Below are 23,160 nucleotides of genomic sequence, written 5' to 3'. Positions count from 1 at the left end.
CGATCCGCCGGTTCGCTCGTTCGTCGGCGTCGTTGGTTACGTTTTTACGAACGATTTTTTGCCCAATCGATCGTTCGTCGTTCGATTGGAACGATAAAAATTGGAAGTGTGTACGCACCTTTACTCCATTAAAAGTCTTAACAAAAATTCAGATGCAGGGAGATTTCAAAGGGCCAATCTTTAAAGCATATTAGTAAGTAGAGTTTTTTAAAGTACTTTATAAACTACCAGACTACAATGGTGAGCAAGGAACTGATTAATGTAGAGAGGTGTCCCATCCTTTCAAAGCGGTAGCTACAGATCTACCTAGTGCTGCTGACTGAAGAAGAGGACATAGGCTCAGACAGGAGATTTTCAGGAAACAAGGTGGAGCTAACCAGGTGGACGCTGCCCTGTGGATAACTAAGGATAGAGCCAGGTAGATAAGCATTGTCAGGAAACAAACCAGGATCTGACAGCTTCAAGTTTGGGATAGAAACTATAAAGTAGTGGAACAAGGCAGAACACAGTGACACTGACAAAAGCATTATATAATGCCAGACAGTGATCATAGATACCCAATGGTGCCCTCTGGGGCAAGGAGTCTGGTTTTGATTTTGACTTCTATTGCAATGCAAATACAACTTTCATGTATGTAATATTCTCCTCTGTTAGGCCTTTCTCTCTAAGGTCCTAGGTTCAGATACAATCTACATTACTAAAGCTCAAAAAAAAATATTTCATGTCAAGTTTCTATACATGACATTACCTATCAAAAAACCTTAATAAATGCAGTAAACATAATAATGTGTTCAAATAAAGAATGACAACTTTGACAACATCCTAAAACCAAATTAAGATCATACTAATTCCTTACCTGCTTCAGGTTTTCATAATTGTGATTTAAATCGTTCAGTTGCTTTTCAAACATCTCAGTAACTGCGTGATATAGGAAATCGTACTGTTCCTGTGGGAAGAACATAGATTACATAACACAACAAACTGACATACCAGGAAAGACTATCAGAGCAAATAAAAAGTTACAGGTGAAATCAAACTGCTAGTGTTATTCTATTCAGTCAAGGTTTGCTGATACAATTTACTATGTATGTTCTGAGTTTACTATAATTCCTTGAAGTCATATTTAGCAGCTTGGGTATAGAGTGTTTTAAAGAACTACCTCTTTAGGAAATATGGTTTTAGCCCTGGAAACTAAAAAGCAGATTTTCTCTGATTTTGGTCCATAGGGGAATAGGGGGGGGGGGGTTGTCAGGTACTCTGCATCCCTGACTCAGAATAAAGGAATCATATGCAGGTAAAAACAAAACATTCACTTTCCTGTTGACCCCTAAAATGCACATGATTATTTTCCCTAAGCTCTCTTGCTGATCCGTTTGTCCCTTTGGGCTGAAAGAGAAATATGCCATAAATCCAGATAAGGGGACCACATTCCTTCCTCTTACATGAAAGTGCTGTTGCCTGGTGATTGGATGTTCAGACATTTAAAGCTATCACATGGAACCAGAAGAGAACTTTCAGAACTTTGTAAGCACAAAATCACAAAGTGGCCTTGGAGTGAAAGGGGGTTTAGTGTTTTCATATGGTAAGTCTTTTAGGTTAACCCATTTGTTTGGTCTACATGGTAAATTCACATGTTTACTTCTATGGAAACTTTTGTATAGCATAAGGATGAGAGCTGCCACTGCTGAACTCTTTCTGGAAATACTAATTATCTGCTATGCCAGCCTTACTGGCTTCGAAACTACGTTTTCTGGATTGAACAAATAGAGCATCAGAACATTTAGTACCCCTATCTTTTTTCCAGGACAGTTATTTATTTCCAAATATTGAAAGTTTTGGATCAGTATAACAGTTAATCAACTGCCATTCTTTCTTTACAAACTACTATTATATGTGGTTTGATATATAAAGATGACCTTCTGAACTAATTAACACGCTTAGAATGCTGAGGGTCGGGTCAGCTTTATCTAGAAACTCAGCAAAAATGTTTACATTGTGCTCCCATTTGTTCATGTCATGGTCGTACAGTGTATTTGATGTATAAATGTAAAACAAATATTTAAAAAAAATGTAACAATAGAAAATAAATTTAAAAACATACAAACTTTAAAAACAACTAAAATTGACAGAAAGCTACTACACTTTAAAGCAACTTAGTCATAGAGGAAAATGCTGTCAGGTATATAGGTCAGCCATCTTCAATTAAACATACCTTTAGCAGACCCTAAAACCCCATTGTCTTCATTTTTGGAAGCATTTACTTGAAACGGGTACAAAACATAAATCTAATAAAATAGCAAAGCCATTTATAAAGATGAACATAAATAAAGCACCTTGGTCTGTATGGCAGATGGTCTTTGGCGCCTCATTTCCATCACAACTTCGAAGATACTAAAGTCACTGGGCACTTTCTAAAACAAAAAGACAAAAGAGGATCCACATTTTTATATGTACTAGGTCTGCACCTCAACATTGTCTTAACAACTTCAATGTCTTAAAATAACAACAGCTTCTTTCTGGTACCTTTAATGCCAATTCAGACTTATCTACATAAAAAAACATTAATCCCCTAGTATTTTCTGGGTGGTATGCCCATTTAATAAAGCACTACCATAAAATCCATTTAGTTTAACCTTATCTGTTGCTATTTTTCTTTCTTTGACCAAACTATGTTTTACTGGTTGATTTTATGTGTCCTCCCAGAAGAACTAGGCTTCATAGGCTACATCGTGCTCAACACCAGGCATATAAAATAATTTAAGCATGGTTAAAAGTGTAATAAAAATTCCGCTCAAATTCGTTGCTCCTCTTTTTACTCTTCAGTTTTTAATATATGTAGGGGTACTCCTCAGGGTTGCCCCCCATTCCTACTGTTATTTATTTTGGCTCCAGAACCGTTTGCGCAAGTGATTAGAAATTTTCCTAATGTACATAGGATTGTGATTTATGACCAAGAATATAAGCTGTTCGCAGATGACATTCTTTTGTCCATTTCCCAATCTCTAATTTCCTTCCCGAAATTAGTGTCCCTCTTAAAGGAGTTTGCTCAGTTGTCGGGATTGGTAGAAAGCAAAAGGAAATCTCTGGAGCTGGATTTCCATTTACCACTACGAATTAGTACATCACTTTAGGCGAGATTTCAGTTCTCCTGGGTGAATGACCCAGGAGTACCTGGGGATCAAGATCACACTCACTTATGAGGTCCTTTTTTCTGCTAATTATCCCCCTTTATTTATTCATCTTAGGAAGCTGGTAGCAGAGTGGTATTTCCATCCTATCTCCTGGTTAAGAAGGATTAATTCAGTAAAAATGACGGTGCTTCCTAAATTACCTTATAACTTTAGGACGCTACCAGGTTTTGTACCGACTGCTATGTTAAGAGCCTTTCAAACAATGATTTTTTTAATTCAAAAACTCAAAGTTGAAATCAAGAGTTCAGAGGCAGACTATGTATGCTTATAAGCGGCAAAGAGTACTTGGGGTGCCAAACTTTATTAAGTATTATAAGGCTGCTTATATTAGCCCCATTACTTCCCTCTATGCGGGTGCAGCTGTCCCATTATGGGTTTGACTGGAATCTTACCTGTCCCAACCGGTGGATATCAAGGCTCTTCCGTGGCTCCCATCCAAACTTCCTCCCAAGAAAATTAGTGTACATTTGCAACATGTGTTAAAGGTGTGGGATGGGGTTCAGTTTTCAGGCAGTCTTGTATTGCAATACTTACCTTTGCTCCCTATTCAGCGGATGCCATTATTCCCACCTGGCATGGAGGCACCTCAAGCGTTTGATTGGTGGCTGAAAAATGGTTATGATACAGTCCATTCCCTCCTGGGCAGATCTGGTGTTCTTAATTGGGAGGATATTAGCACAGCACATCAAGCCCCGGGCTGGGAGTTTTTTCGCTATTTGCAAATCAGACATTGAGTTAATTTGTTGATTCACAGAGATACCTTTATGGTTAAATTGACTGTTTTTGAGCTTTTATGTCGTAGAACTCCTTTAGCCCCGAAACGTATTTCCATAATATACTTCCAATTGACGGAAATCACTAAGGCTTCTGCACACACCTATACGTCTCTTTTGAGTAGAGATTTGAAAAATGCTAGAATGGATGAGTAATGGTTAGAGGATTCTCATAGAGTTGTTTTATAACAGCATTGTTGGGGGACATTTTTTTATTATATGATGTGTTACATGTGTTTTTATATGTGTTACATTTTTTATATATAAAAATGTAAAAAAAAATTCTATGAAAATCTATTGAAAATAAAAAGTGTATTAAAATTTTGATTACATTTTTAGGCAACAGAACAGATATTTCAATTTGTAAGAGTCTAACAAACTGGTGATACAGCTATTATAGCTCATAATTAATTTTTTTCTAAGTACCACCTCTTCCCTCGATAAGTCAAAGCTTTAAAAATGTAAGCTCACAATTCCTGTTGTATGTCACAATCAGATTTCATAATCAAAGTTCCACATACTTTTGTCTACTGTTCTGGATCTACATACTGTATAGAGCTTGACTCATAGCAAGTCATTCATGCAATATTTCCATGCACCCCACCCTACAATTTTGCTTTCAACACAGTATCCTTTATGAAGCAATAAAAAAACCATTTGCTGCCTTCTAGTGGAGTATTATAATTATTGCGGTCCTCATAGGTCACCTGTTTGTGTAGCAGCGTTTGGATGTATTCCACTGTACAGATCACCCCGGTCCGTCCACATCCTGCACTGCATGGGAGACACAAACACACATTATACTCGGTGATCATCCAATTAGCAGAAATCATCAAAATTAAAACCTGCAATTCTTATCCAATTGTATTGAGATCTGTGAGAGATCTGAGCATTGCTCGGTGGCATAGCACTGCAGAAACATGTATGAAACCCAATTCATTTAGTATTACTGTACTTATACTGAAAGGGATGTTGCATAAAAACATTTTTCTTTTTTTCTTTTTTTTTGTGAAACTGAGTTTTTATTGAACATTTTTCCATATACAACAAGAGAAACAAAACAAAGAAGAACATAGTATACAGGAGAAATATCAATACAATAGAAAAGCCATATAAGTAACATATAAATATGTATATATATATATATATATAAAGGAGCTCAAGAAAACAATGGTGGATTATGACTTAAACAATGCAATCCTAAATAATAATCATGGCAAACCTTGGGGATCCAGTATACAAAATATAACACAGTACCTAAAGCAGAGGATGTAAAAATAAAACTGAAAACATGACAATAAAGTAATTAAAAAACATGAAAGAAAAAAAAAAGGGGAGGAGGAAAGGAAATGGGGGAGGTTCAAATTAACCCATTACACCTGTAATTGGGCATAATAAACATCCCATGGTTCCTAAATCTGTTCAAATTTAGTTACATTGTTCCTGAGTAGAGCAGTAAGGTACTCCATCAAAAGAAAATCTAAAGATGGAGGTAAAGTGGATTACCACTTAGTGGAGATCGGTGTGTGAGCCGCCACCAAAATATATGTAGTGAGCTTAGATGTGAGTTTGGGGAGACCCGTTTACACCCATCAGATGATGTAGTGGATCTAGGAGGGATCGACATTGGGTCACTCCTCCAATTAGCAAAATGACTTTATCCCAATAACTTTGAATAATGGGACAAAACCAGAAGATATGTTCTAGAGTCCCGCGTTGGGACCCACATCGCCAACAATTAGGGTCTACCTCTGGAAACAGCCTGTGGAGCCCATCTGGTGTGTGATACCACTGAAACAAAATCTTATACAGATTTTCCTTATAAAGGGTGCAAATAGAGCTTTTATTTGCTGCTTCCCAAATATCAGTCCATTCCTCCCTATCAAGAGTCTGGCCTAAAATAGCTTCCCAGGTGCACATGTAAGCAAATTTACCAGTGGCCTCCCGTGTTGACACATGGAGGAGGCGATAAATGGAGGAGATAAGACCCTTGGTGTAGGGACTAGCTGCACACATCCTCTCAAAGGAAGTCATTTGAGTAAATCTGGGTGATTGTTGAAGAGAGAACATATTGCCTGATCTGCAGGTATGCAAAAAAGGAGGTTTGGGGAAGGTCAAATTTCTCCTGTAATTCCGGGAAGGAGAGTAATGTCCTCTCCACCAGATGCAAAATATTTTGGATATGAAAAAGCCCTCTTTCTGGCCATGGTTGCCACATGGATCTGGTTAGACTGTCGGGTATCAGGGGGGTGTGTATAATAGAGGTAAGTAGCGAGGCTGGAGCAGAAAGACCATACTTTTTGTAGGCTCTCCATATGTTTCTCATAAACACCATCGGTGAAAGCAATTCTCTATCTGTTAACAACATGGAGGAGCTCCATAACATCACATTGGGATGTAGAGGGGCGAGCCAGGCCTCTTCCAACTCCTGAAAATACTGAATACTGAAGGAAAATAGTTTGGTCCATGAGGGCAAATAGCGCAGGTGAGTTGCTATATAATATTTAATGCGGTCCAGGGCCCCTAGGCCTCCCAGATCTTTGGGTGTGCAAACCACTGTCTTAAGAGACAATCTATGTCTCCTATGCACCCAAATAAAGTTCAAGAATCCAGCTTGTAGTTTTTTCAGGGTCAGGATAGGGACCCGGACCAGAAGGGTCTCAAATAAATAGAGGAGCTTGGGTAAAAGCATCATTTTTACTGGCGCAATGCGTCCCATGGGCGACAAAGAGTGCCCCTTCAATTTGTTCAGATAGTTGTATATATCCTGAAATAGTGGAGGAAAATTACGGGCATATATTTGGTTATATGTGGCTGTGATTTGAGTGCCTAAGTAACTCAATGAACAATCCCACCACATAAATGAGTATCTATCTCGCAATGCAAAGAGTTATTATTATTATTATTAATAAACAGGATTTATATAGCGCCAACATATTACGCAGCGCTGAGTTGTAAGGGTGGTAAATATAAAGGTAATGCCTCTGTCTTGGAGGAATTTACTTTATAGCCTGAGGCAATGCCAAAAGTGTGTAGTTCAGCCCATAGGTTCAGGAGGGTGTTAAGAGGCTGTGTCAGTGTGAACAGAATGTCATCTGCATATACTAAGATTTTGTAGTAGGATCCCTTCACTGGGATTCCCTAAATATTGGGGTTAGATTGGATTTTCTCTGCAAGTGGCTCAATAATAAGTGCAAAAAGCAAGGGGGACAAGGGACATCCCTGTCGCGTCCTGTTTTTAATTGGAAATAGCGTAGAGGAGGCGTGAGGTAATTTGACCAAGGCTGATGGGCAGCTGTAGAGGAAATGAATGGCGCCTACAAATGGTCTGGTGAACCCCATTTTAGCAAGTGTGGAGAACATGAATGGCCAACTAAGATGGTCAAACGCCTTCTCTGCATCTAAGCTGAGTACTAATGAGGGTGTATTGCGTTTGTTGAGAATATCTACAATATGACAATAATTACTCTGTGGGTATTATCACTCGCATGGCGAAATGGGATAAAGCCTGGTTGATCCCTGTGCACAAGGTACGGCATAAATTTGAAGAGACTATTTGCTAGAATTTTGGAATAAATTTTAAGATCTGAAACCAGCAATGCTATGGGCCTATAATTAGCACAATCTAACAGGTCTTTATCCGCTTTGAGAATAACAGTAATAAGGGAGCAGGACATGGAAGGCGGAATAGGTTTACCTTGTAAAAAATCATTGAATAAATCCACTAAATGGGTAGTAAATTTGGCAGAAAAGTTTTAGATACGGTAAACCGTCAGGACCTGGGGCTTTATGCAAAGGGAGATGAGAAATAACCTTCGAGATCTCCTCTTCAGTGATGGGACTGATAAGATGCTCCAGATGTTCCGCCTTCAATCGGGGAAGATCCAATTCCTCTAAGTAAGAATCAATAGTGGTTTGGAAAGTTGAGCCCATGTTACTTTGCGCCTGATGTACTGTGTGGTACAGATGTGTATAGTATTGTTCAAACTGGGAGGCTATTTGAGAGGGGTCGTACCTAAGTATTCCATTCTCGTCCTTAATAGCCATGGTAGAAGAGTTAATTTGTGCGTCCCTCAGTTTGCATGCTAGTAGCTAGTCAGCTTTGTTGCCCTTGTGGTAGTAAACCTGCTTAGTTCATTGCATCAGCCAACTTTTCTCAGCTCCAAGGCCCGTAATTCAGAGCGGAGAGAGGTCACCTCCCGCAGATGTCCCAGGGATGGACTAATATTGTGCCAGGGATGGACTATTGGAATTCCTTTTAAGGCAGGAACATAAGGCAACACATTGACCCCTAACAACCGCCTTATGAGCTTCCCAGAGAGTGAAGGTATGTGCTATTGAACCCTTATTCAATGCAAAATAGTTTTGTTATTCCTGTAGTGAGTGATAATTTAGTATCCATGTTTTTAAGGAGAAAAACATTTAGTCTCCAATGGCAGATTCTAGTTGTAGAGGGAGTGAAAAGAACCTCTAAGGTGATCGGGGGATGGTCTGACCATGAAATAGGATGGATATCTGCAGAGATACTATTCCTCAATAACGGTAGGTTAATAAATATGTAATGTGCGGGGGTGTGTTTGGTGGGGAGGAGAGTAAAAGGAATACTGTTTGCTCATAGGATGTGGATCCTCCAGCTATCATATAATTGATAGCGTCTGATAAGCTGTCTAAAGAGTTTAGATTGTTGCAGTACAGCTGAAGGTGGAGGAGATGTAAACATGGACATTCTATCTTGAGTAGGGGAAAAAATAGAATTAAAGTCCCCCCCAACAATCAAATAAGTATGAGTAAACTCATTCAAAAGGGCCAGTGTTTTAGTAATAAACTTAATCTGAGCCATATTGGGGGCGTAAAGATTGCATATCGTCAGAGAGACACCTTGGGAGCCATGCAGAATAATAAATCTTCCCTCAGGGTCAGCGATTGTGCGAGTGGGGGAGAATTTAAAAGAGTCCGGAATCAAAATTGCAACCCCGCTCATTTTTTAGAGGGAGAGTTAGCCACATAAACTCCTGGGTAATATTTGGAGACAAAATGTAAAATACCCAAGCTATCAAAATGTGTCTCTTGTAGGAATATAACCTCCGCAGACTGACGTTTAAATTCCCTAAATGCTAATTTCCTCTTAGTGTTGGAGTTCAATCCCCTCACGTTAAGGGATAGAATTTTAGTAGCCATAATAATCTTTGATAGAGTGAACAGTGCTTAGACACTTTCATTGCTCAAATATAATAAAATACAAATTAGGCATGTGCTCTGGAGTATATTTAAGAGCATAAGAAAATTGCTCCATGGGGGAAGGTAGGTATGGGCAGGGGGAAACAATCACAATAAAAAACAAAAACATGAACAATAAACCAAAGTAAGATAGTCGCAAAATAGCGACCATGGAGTGTCCAGTATCCGCCGGTCCCTGTGCCTTACAAAAGGACAGCAAGGAACAAGCACACCTGATGGGTACACCAACACTTCTATAGGGGTCGAGGACCCAACACTCCTTGGAACAACCACCAGATAGATATCTGGTCATCATAACATTTGTGGCACCAGCTATCAAGTGACAAAAAACCCTCCGTGAAAGAGCCCCCCACCATATCCGGACATATCGGACCCGGCGCGGGGCCCCCCCAAGGGGCAAAAGGGCAGCCTGAGAGTATCTAATTAAAGGCAAGTATACATTACAGCATATGAGGACAGTACCATGGAAATATGATACCAAACATATGGCAAAATTTAGTAAACAGCAGCATGGTAAGGTATATTAATCAGAGGCCTAGGTAAGATCGCAGACCGAGACCTATGCGTATACCAGGACAAAGAAAAAAACATCTTTGAGGCAGCTAAAATGATGTTCAGATAGCATTCATTATAAACAGAAAAACAACAATAGGTCAACCATAAACCAATTGTTAGTCTATAAAAAGCAAGAGGTCACAATAACTAGCATGTCAACACACCCAGGCCGAGGACCATAACCTCTGAGGTGGAGCATAACATGTAATAAGTACTGCCATTCAAGTATTATCCATTTAGAAAGTTGGCTCTATATTATATATGGCAAAACATTAGCAAGTTAAGCATCTATTTGTGGAGCAGAGCAGCATTGAAATCTAAGATTGCAGCATAAGATCAAAGAAGCAATGTAAATGTAAGGGCCAGCCCCAATCAATGCTGTCCACTGTCTTGTGGAAGAGGGGATTGAGGAGAACCCCGGACTCGGCGTCCTGAGCGTTTCCTGGTCATGGCCGTCTGCCAAGGTGGGGGTGATGGGGGCAAAACATCCTCGATCTCCCATCCAGGAAGTTTGGGCAGGGCTATTCCCATATCTCGGCAGAAGACAGGTAAGTCCTCCGGGTAGCGCAGAACAGCCCACTTCCCCTCATGCCGGGCCGTTAAGCTAAACGGAAAACCCCAGTGATAGAGAATATGATTGTCCCGGAGCAGGGTGAGGAGAGGCTGTAGGAGGCGTCTTTGTTGCAGGGTGTGCCATGATAAGTCTTGGAAAAGCTGTAGAGGGGCCCCGTCAAATTCTTAATTGCGCATATTCTGTGCAGCAGCCATGATCACATTTTTCAGTTTTGTATCTGCTAAGTGGCAAAGAACATCTCGGCCTTGAGGCCAAGGCAGGTTGCCGTGAGGCTCTGTAGCCATAAGAATTCCCACCTCTTGTGATGAGGGGCGCCCCAAGAGGCGGTTGAAGAAAGCCTGCATAACTAATTTCAGATCTGAGTTACGGGTGGCTTCAGGTAAACCGCAAACTCTAATGTTATTCCTGCGGACCTTATTACCCATGTCTTCTAGGTGATGGTAGAGGTCCCTTATCTTCAAATGATTATCTCGACATTTGTGGATAAGGATCTCTATGTCCCCTTTAGCTTGGTGTAAATTTTCATCTAAATCTTCCACTCTCCCAGCCAGAGACTGCAGGTCAGTACAGAGGACCCCAATTTCAGAGCGGAATGTTGCCTGATCCTCAGTGTAGTGGGCAACATCTGAAGGTATTCCTGCCATAGGGAATGTAATGCATCGGCCACAGGTCCCTGACCCTGCAAGCGAGGTTGGGGTGGTTCAACAGGTCCATGGGTCCCTGAAGAACATGTCCCATATGATGGACCAGGTATTTGTGATGGGGGTCCAAGGGGAGAAAGTCAGCCTTAGTCATTCTGTGGAGGACTGATTTGGTCTAAAGGCTAATGGCACAGTATCATTCAGGGGGGAATATGGGGCATCAGGTGAGTAAGAAACCCCCCATCATGATGACTCCAAGGAAAAGGGGGAATCCCAGATGAGGGGGAAAAACTCACCCCAGTACGGTCTTGTGCTTCCCGGTCATCTGCTCCACAATCCTGGGTGATCTGGCCACCCACTGCTAAGCCGGGAGAAGTATCAGCCTGGTCTGCTGCTGAATGAGGGTGGCGTGCATCCGGAGACTCCGGAAGAAGAGGAAGCCGTCGCCATCTTAGAAGGCTGAGGAGCTGCGGGAGTGTCTCCTATGAAAGCCCTTTTCAAGGGCTGAGAAGAGCTGCGATGCCGTGTGGGGGTGGGGGGAAGCCTTACATCTCTTCAATTTGCCCATTATTAGAGATCAGGTGCCGGCTTAGCTGCAAATATCACGCTGGTGCCGTCAGAGCAGGAGAATTAAGCGGATATCTCCGGGGACCGCTAAGCCACGCCCCAAAAACATTTTTCTAGTGGGGAAATTTATACTCATTTTTTGACCTTGTGACCATTGATACTGGGACAGAAAGAGAAGGAAAGTCTTTACTGTTTCAGCTCTCATCAGAATAGGAACATAAGGGAATCATCCAATCAGAACAGCTTTTCTTTTAAGAAGCAACAAAGGTGGAATTTCTCCCTTTCTATTAGGAGATTTTCATTTACTTTCTGTTCCGTCCCCAAACAAAAACAGCAACAAGATCTTAACAAGTTTCTATAATAATCAGGACACTAATAAACTGTGGAACGTTGCCATTTCTAAAATACAAATGTCACGGATAACCGGGAGGGGAGGGAAACAGAAAGGTTAAACTCAGTACTAGGCTTCCAATGGCTAGGCAAAAAAAGGGAATAGTCACCCTTTGCAGACACCCTAACCTAGCCCTAACTCCTAACAGTATGAGTATCCCCTGATGGTGGGAACACTCATACACAGGAACCTAGGCCCCACTAGCCCTGCATAGACCTAGGAGTAGTGACTGGCTTGAGACTACTTGTTCCTTCCCTTATGAAAGACCCAGTGTCTCCCTGAGGCCTAGTAAACAACAAAAGAACAACAAAACACCAAAAGTAATTCAAATTATCTTAATAGCAGATATATAAGCAGGAACTCTGGATAGGACAACACACCAACTCTTCACATCCCGGCAGTGAATATCAACCGCATAGCATGAAGTGTGAGGCCAGACTAAATGGAGGAGCAGTAATGACCAGCAGCTGCACCTGATACAAGGGGAGTGGTCATTACAAACAACAACACAGAAACAAGTAAAAAACAAACAGATTATCAGATAACTTCACATGCAGCTTGTCTGACAGATCCTCTAACTTCAGTCACGGAAGGGACCGTGACAGTACCCCCCCTTCTACGGGTGGCCTCCGGACACCCAGGACCGACCTTATCCGGATTAGCTCTGTGGAAAGCTCTCACAAAAGGACTAGCATTAACGTCGGTCGCTGGTACCCACATTCTCTCCTCCAGACTGTACCCCTTCCAGTGAACGAGATACTGGAGAGATCTGCGGAGAATTCGGGAGTCCAGTATCCTGGCAATCTGAAATTCTAGATTACCGTCCACCATGACAGGAGGGGGAGGCAAGGAAGACGGTTTCAAAGGCTCAACAAATCTCTTCAACAGTGATTTGTGGAACACATTATGAATCTTTAAAGCCTGTGGAAGTTCAAGACGAAAGGCAACTGGGTTAATAATGGCAGAGATCTTATATGGCCCAATAAACCTTGGACCCAACTTCCAAGAAGGTACTTTCAACTTAATGTTTCTTGTAGACAGCCACACAGAATCACCCACTCTTAGGTCCGGACCCCTCATACGTCTCTTGTCAGCCATACGTTTATATTTGTTGCCCATCTTTTTTAAATTATTTTGAATTTTCTGCCAAATAGATGACAAAGAAGAGGAAAATCTTTCCTCTTCAGAAATGCCTGAAGTCTCAGTACCAGAAAATGTGCCAAATTGTGGATGAAACCCATATGCCCCAAAAAACAGCGACTTATCAGTGGACTCCTGCCTACGGTTATTTATGGCAAACTCAGCCAAAGACAAAAATGAAGACCACTCTTCCTGATTCTCTGAGACAAAACATCTCAAATAAGTTTCCAGATTCTGGTTGGTGCGTTCAGTCTGTCTATTCGACTGAGGATGAAAGGCCGAAGAGAAGGACAATTGTATCCCCAGACGAGTGCAGAATGCCTTCCAGAATCTGAAAACAAATTGAGTCCCCCTATCAGACACCACATCCGTGGGAATACCATGTAGCTTCACGATGTTATCGACAAACATCATGGGTTTGGGATGTTATCGAGGGTTTTAGCATTAGGTAGCCTTGCCAATGCAATAAAGTGTGACATCTTACTGAAGCAATCACTAATCACCAGAATCACGGTTTTTCCTGAGGAATTCGGCAAATTAGTGATAAAATCCATCGATAAATGAGTCCAAGGTCGGGAAGGGATTGACAACGGAAGTAGGGATCCAGAAGGCCGAGTATGTGTCACCTTAGCACGAGCACAAGTACTACATGCTGACACATAGCCCTCAACACATTTACGCAACCCCAGCCACCAGAATCTATGAGAGATGAGATCGACCGTGGATTTGTTCCCAGGGTGCCCTGTAAGGACTGTACAGTGGTGTTTTTCGAACACCTTATGTCGTAATTCATAAGGAACAAACAATTTCCCCGAAGGGCAAGAATCTGGTGCATCTCCCTGGGCTTCCAATACCTCTGCCTCAAGATCGGGATAGAGGGCGGATATTACTACCCCCTCATGCATACACACGTCCAATATTTATCGTTAGAAACGACTGATGAACAACCGATTGGCCAAAAAAAAAGGGACCAAGGACACCGACGAACGAGGATTGTCGTTGGAAATGAACGACCGTCACGGTGGATCTGATTGGCCGACGATCTTTCACTATCTATCGTGTACAGTCGTTCAGTGATCGTGCATGTGTCTGCGGTACACTTTCTCCTTTACATGTCCCTCCTTGCATCGTTCAAATGATTGTATCTAGCGTGTGGACAGTGTTGGTGGATTATATATGAACGATCATATTGTTACAGCATGTACAGAATTGTGCACAATATGATCGTTCAAGTATAATCGTGCATAATCGTTGATCGGTCGTAATCGTTCATTTTCTAACAATAATTATTGGAAGTGTGTACCTAGCTTTAGCCTGATATTGATGTGACAGGTGCACTTTAATCTTCATGTGAAGCACAGGGGTATGTAATAGTGTTATGTATCCTTTTACAATGTATCTTTTTACATCTGTTTGGAGGCTGTGGAAGCTCTACACAGTGCTGAAACAAACCCAAATTTTTCTCCTATTGACTTTAATGGTGTTCGAAACCGATGTTCGACCACCCGAATTTTTTTGCTATATTCGGCCGAATAGCTGCCGAATCGAATAGTGAGCTATTCGACCAACACTAGTAATGACCACCAGCTGCAGCTGATACAAGGGGTGTGGTCATTACAAACAACAACACAGAAACAAGTACAAACAAACAGATTGTCAGATAACCTCACATGCAGCTTGTCTGACAGATCCTCTAACTTCAGTCAGGAGGGGACCGTGACAACAAATTGATGCATTTGTAAGCATTCTCCTCATTTTGCCTTTAAAGGGACCCTCTCACCACATAGTACACAAATAATTAACACAGGCAGAGAATCTGTATAAGAGGTACTTGGAGAACTCCTGACCCAATTTTAGAATCATAAGTAAATTCCCCCAATTCAGCAAGAAATCAACACTTCCTGTTGGAAAGAAAAACTTTGCAGCAGTTTTAGTGAAGATCATAAAAGGTCTCTGTACTTTTATTCAAACCACAGTGATGACATAAGCACAGGGAATGGGAAAAGTGGATGTTTTTCATTTTGAACCCACATATTTCCTGCTGAAATGCAGGGCTGGCATCTCTTCCTAAAAGTAACAAGTTCTGCATTGGATAGGGTTTTAGCAAGGTTACCTTAGATATGTATATTTCTGAATGTAATATGTGGTATTTTTAAAGAGAACCAGTCATGGCTTGGCTTTTTCCATTGAGAGGCCATATGAGTTCACAGCCAGAGGCATGTGCCCTGCACCCACGTGCCTCCAATCAGCTGTGACCACAGGTTCCCATGGTCCCTGGGCTGTACTTATCAATGATAAGTACAGCCCATGGACAGTAGAAACCTCATTTCAGGTGAGTTACTGTGAAAAAAGGTACGGTAAGTAATAAGTAAGTACACACAAATCACATACATTTTTTAAAGAATTAATAAAATTTCACAATAAAGTCTGGACTTATTATTTGCACTTAAATATTAACCTTTCAGGGAACCAGTAAGGGGTATTATGTATCAGTGTGTCAGTGACTTATTTGAGATCCAGAAGCCCTCTTTAACAAGGTGACTCCCAGATGTCCAACCATGGGGAATAAGTACAGGGCTACATAGTACTCCTGTACTTATTCCCCATGGTTGGACATCTAGGAGTCACCTTGTTAAAGGGGGCTTCCAGATTCAGAAATTTGGGGCGCCGAATTCGCACCGCCGAATGCCGTGTTTTTTGGATCGGTTCTATCCGAATTCGAACAGCCATATCGGGGTCGAATATAGGGACAACCTGAATTCAAACAACAAAACTAAGTTTGAGTACAATATCTCTGGTGCCAACCCTATAAGATGAGATTTGTTCTTTTATTCATTTTTCAGATAAACAGCGCCTAAAGTGGACCGGTTATTTCCCTATAAAGGCCAAGGCAACATATGCACCCACCTTAAAGTGAGTGATTCCTCTCTTGATATGATTTATCCTGGACACTGAATTTCATATAAGAGGCACGTACTTGATGAATACCATTGGTGCTGTGGTTTCTTTCTGGATCTAAAAGTAATAAGTAATGACTCCACCACTATTGAGTATATGTTGTTTGTTAATTTAATGAATGTGACATATATATATATTGAATGGAAGTATTTATATAAGTATTTTTCTTTTGTATTGATTTTCAGTTTCTGTTTACCCTCTAAAACTCCTGAAGAAATTTTCTGTATAGAAATGGAATGCGTTAAGATAAGCTGTTTGCAATAAATGATATAAAAAGTACATTTTAATTTGGTGGTTCATAATATATGCTAGTAAAATCCCAATGTCTATGTATGAATGTTTGGATTTGTGAAAGTTGAGGAATGAGGCATAATTTGGGCATTTAATTGGATTCAAATGGTATTGTTTTTTTAGATTATGTTATTTGATGCTGTTATGTACACTTAGAAATTGGGAGACAAAATGTTTTTGAGCAGTTACCCTACTAGGACTCCCTTTCTCCACACTGCACAGTCCTTACCTGTTCCCCCCTCCATAGAGACAGTTTCATGTTTCTCAAACACTCCTATTGCACAGGGGTGAGACCTGTTGAAGCATTTCATACTTGCACAAACCTTACTGATTGTGCTTATCCATATAAAGAGAAATGTCTTGCGAGATTAGGAATGTAAGGGACAATGTCATCCTGGCATTCAGGGAGTCTCAGAAGAATCTTAGACATGCCCAAAAAGGTAGGCCTGCAGCAAACAAGGGCCTGCATGATGGGCTGGGAAGAGGAGCAAGGCAGAGGAGTGGTTAGGTTCTGGGAAGGATGGGGTCCGGGAGGGGTCAAAGTGGAGACTGGTGGAGAGAAGGGGCAGGGGGCGTAGTTAAGGCAAGGAAGGGTTATAATGAAAGAGTGGAAAGTTCTACAGCAGTATTAGAATAATAAAAGTTTTCCCACCCACCCTGCTCTTTAGTTGGGTATTGGGTCAGGGTACAGGTGGTTTTGTGGGGGTTGGAGTGCAGGGGTCTCGGTCAGTATGTAGAAGGTGTGAATCATTTTTGATGTGGTCACCCTTTAAAGGAGGAAAAAGTTATTTTAAATGTGGTAATCAACAATTAATGACTATGGTCTCTGAGGCGGGGCTGGGCAGCTTGAAAGCATAGTAGTGCTGCTGGCTGGAAAAATTGTTTTAGGTGCTTCACAGACCTTGCCTTTCAGGACCTGCAGGTTTTTGGTGTAAAAACAGGCAATATGTTGTGTTATTGTTTACAGGGGTGGAGTTGTTTGTAAGATTGTTGTTAAAAGATGAGAGTTTTAAGGTATTTTTTGTGTTTTATATGTTTTGCTCAGTTAATATTATTTAAATAAAATTTTGAAACAGCTGTCTGCAGCCAATTTAAATTCCAAATGGTTGTCATTGTCTTAATTGTGGGAAGAAAGGGTGTTGAATTTTTTTTAAGGTGTCAACAATGATTGGGGGCTGTGTTTTGGAGGTGAGATGGGCTACTGAGCTACTGTAGTCATAAGCAGAACATGTACACAACCTGGGAGGGATAGGGGGCACCAAAAAAGATGGGATTTTTATTTTTATTAGACAAATATCAATAATTTCAAACATGAATTTTTACAATGAAATCTATATTTTTAGTTTAAACTTTAAATAGTTTAAATGTGGCTGAAATAAATTGGTAGAATAGGCAGTCAGTCACTGATAGAAAAGATGGACTGTTATAGTGTAAACTACACAACAGTAGCATGCAGTAAAATACATAATATATTTTATGCAATATTATAATATATACAATATTGCAGCCATAACTGTTATTTATGAGTTCACAAAAAACTTGTACAATTAGGCATTAAAACTGAATACACAAATTCTGGCATACTCCTAGCCATGACATTTTTTTTTAACTTTAACTGCAAACATTAAGTGCTCTCACCTGCAGTGCACACACATCGGGGTGCTGTGCTGTCCTTGATGTTGACGCACCAGTTTGATCATCTCAAGGAAGCAGGAGTAAGAGTCTGGGATCCCACGATCAGGCCATGCAATATACTGGAAGTGACCAACCTCCCGTGTTTCCTACAGGCAAAACAGAAAAAATATAAGCAGTTTGACATTATGACTCTTTTTCTCAGGAATATCATTGAGAAGTACAGTAAAGCCTTCCTAGAACAGAAGATATCTGAGTGACTCACGTCTAACATGAATTCTCCAAAAAATTGCTTTACACCTTATTTTTCAGTTAGTGGGCATGGTCATGCAATGGCTTAGTTTAGGTGACTGGACCAAATGTGCATCCAAAATAGGTAACCTAAAATTCAGATATTTCAGAAATGTGGCTGCAATTGATTGAAGCCAAGTTCAAGGCCCATTTACACTGCTGTGTTTTGAATTAAAATTTTATTAAAAGATTATTCCTATTTTTTAGGGTTCACAAATATAACTGGTCAAGGTGGTGACTGAAACATAAATATAATTTTCCAGAAGTTGTTGTCATACATACATACATATATATTGATTACCAGTGGAAGGGAGGAAGAACAGGAGAAAGATAAAAACACATAAGTGAAGTGAGAGTGAATCATTTTGGTTTTTATGCATATTGAGTGATATATTTCCATGGATTTTGAAGGTCTAAATGACACAATATTTTTAAAGGCCAAACTCTTAAATGCTTTAAAAGAAACACACAGTTCTTTTTAGTTTTACTTGTTTTTTATCAATAATTTTTATTAGGCTTTTCATTTTATACCATACAAACCGTAGGGGTTACAAACATATTACAGAAAAAAGTAAAAAAAAAAGTGTGAGAAAAAAAAGGGAAAAAAGGGGGGAAATTTAGTATCGAGAGAAGCATGGAGTACAAAACATTGAATGGTGGTGTGTGCTGGTTCTCAGCCTAAACCAAATTCGATAAACAGTAAAATACAACTTTAGATAACATACATACATTCAATATACCACATATCTTATCTGTCATCATTTTAAGCATGACTGGGCATTTATATCAAATTTGTGCATAGTTTGCTCTGGACCTGCTCATAGACAATCTGGTACGTAATGTGGTAGCTGAACTCTATATGGTGCATAAAGAGAAAACATCAGGAAAACAAAAACACACTTAGCCCTATCAAACAGGGGGTTAGGGAGAGTTGGGGTATAATTAGCGATGTAGGGGGTGGGTAGCGATGAACTTATATGATAAGGGAGGGTTAATGAAATGGGGTGGAATAAAAGTAAGTCTGCACCCTCAACGCCGGGCAGTGCCTCCCCTGGTTATGGCCCTAATGTGTAAAATTGGTGACATTCTTTAAACCAATTCCAAACTGCGTGTATAGGTAAGGGCTATGATCTGTGGCCTGGACAAGTTTGCTGCATAGCTCAGAAATATTGTGAGTTGGTCTATATTTCAAGCTAATAATAGTCTCAAAGTAGGTTTGGCTTCTATGCACAGTGGGAGGACAGAAAAGTCAACAACTGACTATGAAGAAACCATAACAATGGTTGTTTGCTTGTCCGGATGTCAAGACTTGTTCTGTAGTATACTGTGGACATGATGGTCCTCTTTGGTTGTCCATGAAAGGAAGCTTTCTACGACCAGCACTGGGGGAAAAGCGTGGTTGTCAAATACTGGGGTCATGGGGCTCAGTTTGGTTGTTAATTTACTCGCTTTTGTTAAATTATCCCAGACATTCAATAGATCCGTGGTGAGGCCTGGTCTAGTGGTGAATCGAAATGCTATGCAGTGTTTCACTGTCTAAAGGGAGTTCCAGCATAACTGCTGTATTTTGCGTAAGAAATTTTATTTTGAGTGTAAAGATTCTAGCAAACCATGAGAGGGGCAGAGAATCATACCTCTGTAGATCAGCTTGTAGCTTGCTTAGACGTAAGTTAAGTAAGGTAAAAGTAAAAAGTTTATCAGCGTTTGCTGTGAGGAAGACTCCTAGATATCTGAGCGCATTGCTGCAGAGCCTGAAAGATGTGTTGCCTTTGATGGACATAAATTGAGACTGGGTGAGCGTGACGTTAAGTATTTTTAATTTGTTGAAATTTACTTTAAAATTACTAGCTTCACCAAATCAGGATTGAGGGGATTGAAATATGTGGTGAAGTTATGTATAGCAGCAAGTCATCCGCAAATAGAGACACCTTGCATTGAGTGTTCCCTATCTGTAGTCCCTTGACATCTGCATATAATAGCGGGGACAGAGGACATCTCTGCCTAGTTTTGTTTAGGATTGGGAAGGGTTCTGACAGAGACCCAATACTCATACTCAGGCCTGCGGTGCCAAGTACAAGGCTGAAATTAGGGCTATCATGGCAGGACCCAGTCCTATTTGGCGAGGTGCCTGATACACAAATGCCTAGTTCATTCTGTCGAATGCCTTCTCGGCAATCCACTGACAATATACACATAGGGATCTTCAGGGTCCTGACTGCTTGTAATAGAAGTTTATTTTTACTTGTTTTGCATGCAGAACAATTGAAAACATATATATCTGAAGCCAAAACATTTTTTAACATTTTGTTGTATTAGGGCAATTTTTTTCGAACATTGTAACATGGGGACCCCTTGAAATAACTTTCAGGGAACCTGTCTATAATTGTTTTATCTACAACTCACAGTACATTAGCATGGTGATTAATAGAAAAAATGGCTCTTACATTGCTAGCCAGTGGAAAGAATGCCACACTACCAGAATGCCAGAAAAACTGACCAAGGAATCCCTAGCAGGCCTTATATAAAAGCTGTCGTTCTCTAACCTACTAATAAAAAGGGCAGTATCAATTGTAGCGGGGAATATAAACAGGGTTCAGTGTCCAGAATCTGGAATGCACCTTCAATTTGAAGCTTTGGAGAAAATTATTTTATAAAATACTCATCCATACTGTTTGAGAGAGACCTAAATCAGGAATTTGTGTTTGTTATGAGGCTGCTCAGTAACACACTTACCTCCTGAAATGTCACCTTTAGGTTCCTAAAGACCACCTCTGGATTCACTTTGACCTTTGCCACCTATAAACAAAACACAATACTTTGAATATTATTAAAAACTTTATTAGCTTTAAATCAATTCTATTATATCTATCAAATTCTATTCAGCGTGGCCTCCTAGTTTGAAAATAAATTGTAGATGAGAGAAATGTATATACTGGTAGATACATTTGTTTTTGCTTTTCAGGCTAAGAACGTTTAGAAAGTAAAAAGAAAATACTTGCCAGAAATGCAATTACATAGTTACATAGCATATTATAAAAACGGTCCACTTAGAGAACTCTCTTCCTGATTATTAACTTTAAAGGGGGAACTCTGTGTCTGGAGGAAAATAAATGTAATCTTTGGATAAGGAAGGGATTCTTCACTGTAGGTAAGCTCACCTCTCCTAAGGCTGCTGTGATATACATTGTCTGTAATGCCCTAATATACAAATTCAGTATACTGACCGTGCTAACAGCGAATGGTCCATGCAGGACAGGTTCCTCATCCAATGGCCAGTAGCGTTCACATTTTTTCTGAAAAAGAGATCCCAGTGATTTATGAGACATAATGAGGTTTTCAATGTCAGGATACACATTTTTTAGGATGGAGAGGTGGATGGGGTTGATGTGAAAAAAGCCTTTGCATGCATAGCAGCAAATCTGGTGTCAAATTTTCATAGGTATTGATATTGTAAAATGCACCAAATTTGAATATTCACTTGTGATTACCGTAATTTGCTGTAACGAGTATTTTTTTTATACAGTTGAGCTGCCTCTAACATAGCAATATTTTCCTAGTCCGCTTCTACATGAATTGGCATCTGGCAATAGTATTTATCTGTTTGACTGTGGTGTGGACAATAGGGTATACATTTTATCAAAGAAATTATGTGCATTTTCTGTAAAGTCAGGAAAAGCAATTACTAACCTTTCCTTGTTCTACTTCTCGGCATGCCATTACTATAACCTGTAAATAATGTGACACATTGATTAGCATGACAGGTTATGCCATGTTGTTTCACACAGTACCAAAGCTAAAACTGTAATGTATTAGATAGTCTGTTGTCATAACAATCACTCATTAACTATGTAACTTTGTAACTTGTGTGTAAAGTGAAGCAGCTGTGGTGTGAACTGAAGCCTATGGACCAAGTTCCCTAACCAGACACAGCTCTATACTACTGAATACTGGAATGACCTAATCTAAATGTGGTTTCCCTTTTTTCCAATCAATAAACTTGGGGTGGGACTCTGCATCCCCCATCCCTCCTGCTGTTGCTTCCTTTGCTGCTTAACTCGTGGCTGTCAAAATGACAGCTGAAACTTGTGTCAGACCCTTAATTACCCTAAACAGTCCTGATTTTCACTTTTTTAAACCATTATTATTTTATTTTTGAGAGTCACATTGCAAAAATCTTCAAAAAAGCCTTTATTGTTAAATGTCTTTGCAATGCTTTTTACCAGAAATGTTGTAATGTGTTGTAGTGTCATTATAAAAAGTTGCAAATCAGAAATTTCCTTAGTCATTCCCTTGTGGGAATCGTCACGGTCTATGTGCTTCAATGTAAGTAATTGATTTCCACCAGGGAATGCTTGAGGAAGTTTCAGATTCCCTGTTATGTATATAGAGGACTATGTATTACTTTGGTAAAATTAAGTAATGACAAAGTTATCACTTTACATGTAAACAAGTTACAAAGTATCTTAACTAGTCATCTCTTGCACAACAGTATTCATGGGAGGGGGAAAGTTCTGCTACATGCTCATGTGCTAACTAGGGTAAAAAAAGACATAGGTCAATTAGTTTCAACCATAATAAACTACAAACATACTACAAACCAACTTATCCTGGATAAAATTCTATAGAGATATAGAACTAGTTAAACGACTCTTCTCAAGGGAGAATAGATTCAGTTCAGCTAATCTCTCCTCATAGCTGAGCTCCTCCGTTCCTTTTATTAGTTTAGTTGCCCTTCTCTGCACTTTCTCCAATTCCACAATATCCTTTTTGTGAACCGGTGCCCAAAAGGATTACCGTATTTTTCGGACTATAAGACGCTCCGGCCTATAAGACGCACCCAATTTTAAAGGAGAAAAACCTAGAAAAAAAAGATTCTGAACAAAATACTAAAAAATCACTCTGTGTCAATGTATCGCCT

The 23,160-nt window shown here is 40.1% G+C and overlaps 1 protein-coding gene across 1 annotated transcript in view; it reads right to left on the bottom strand.

Annotated features, from left to right (window-relative positions):
• Nucleotides 1-23,160, bottom strand: part of PTPN18 (protein tyrosine phosphatase non-receptor type 18) — a 53,198-nt gene that overhangs the window by 13,172 nt on the left and 16,866 nt on the right. Inside the window, exons 6-12 of the mRNA XM_072430232.1 lie at nucleotides 21,930-21,968; nucleotides 21,467-21,535; nucleotides 20,976-21,038; nucleotides 17,958-18,100; nucleotides 4,672-4,738; nucleotides 2,334-2,411; nucleotides 857-946 (exon numbers count right to left, since the gene is read on the bottom strand). Of these exons, the coding sequence (XP_072286333.1) occupies nucleotides 857-946; nucleotides 2,334-2,411; nucleotides 4,672-4,738; nucleotides 17,958-18,100; nucleotides 20,976-21,038; nucleotides 21,467-21,535; nucleotides 21,930-21,968 (549 nt within the window). The remainder of the gene's footprint in view (nucleotides 1-856; nucleotides 947-2,333; nucleotides 2,412-4,671; nucleotides 4,739-17,957; nucleotides 18,101-20,975; nucleotides 21,039-21,466; nucleotides 21,536-21,929; nucleotides 21,969-23,160) is intronic.

The sequence above is a fragment of the Pyxicephalus adspersus genome, chromosome Z (genome assembly GCF_032062135.1).
Source record: "Pyxicephalus adspersus chromosome Z, UCB_Pads_2.0, whole genome shotgun sequence".
NCBI classification, from domain to species: Eukaryota; Metazoa; Chordata; class Amphibia; order Anura; family Pyxicephalidae; genus Pyxicephalus; species Pyxicephalus adspersus.
Note: the sequence above shows the minus strand (reverse complement) of the source record. Positions and strands in the feature narration are given on the sequence as shown.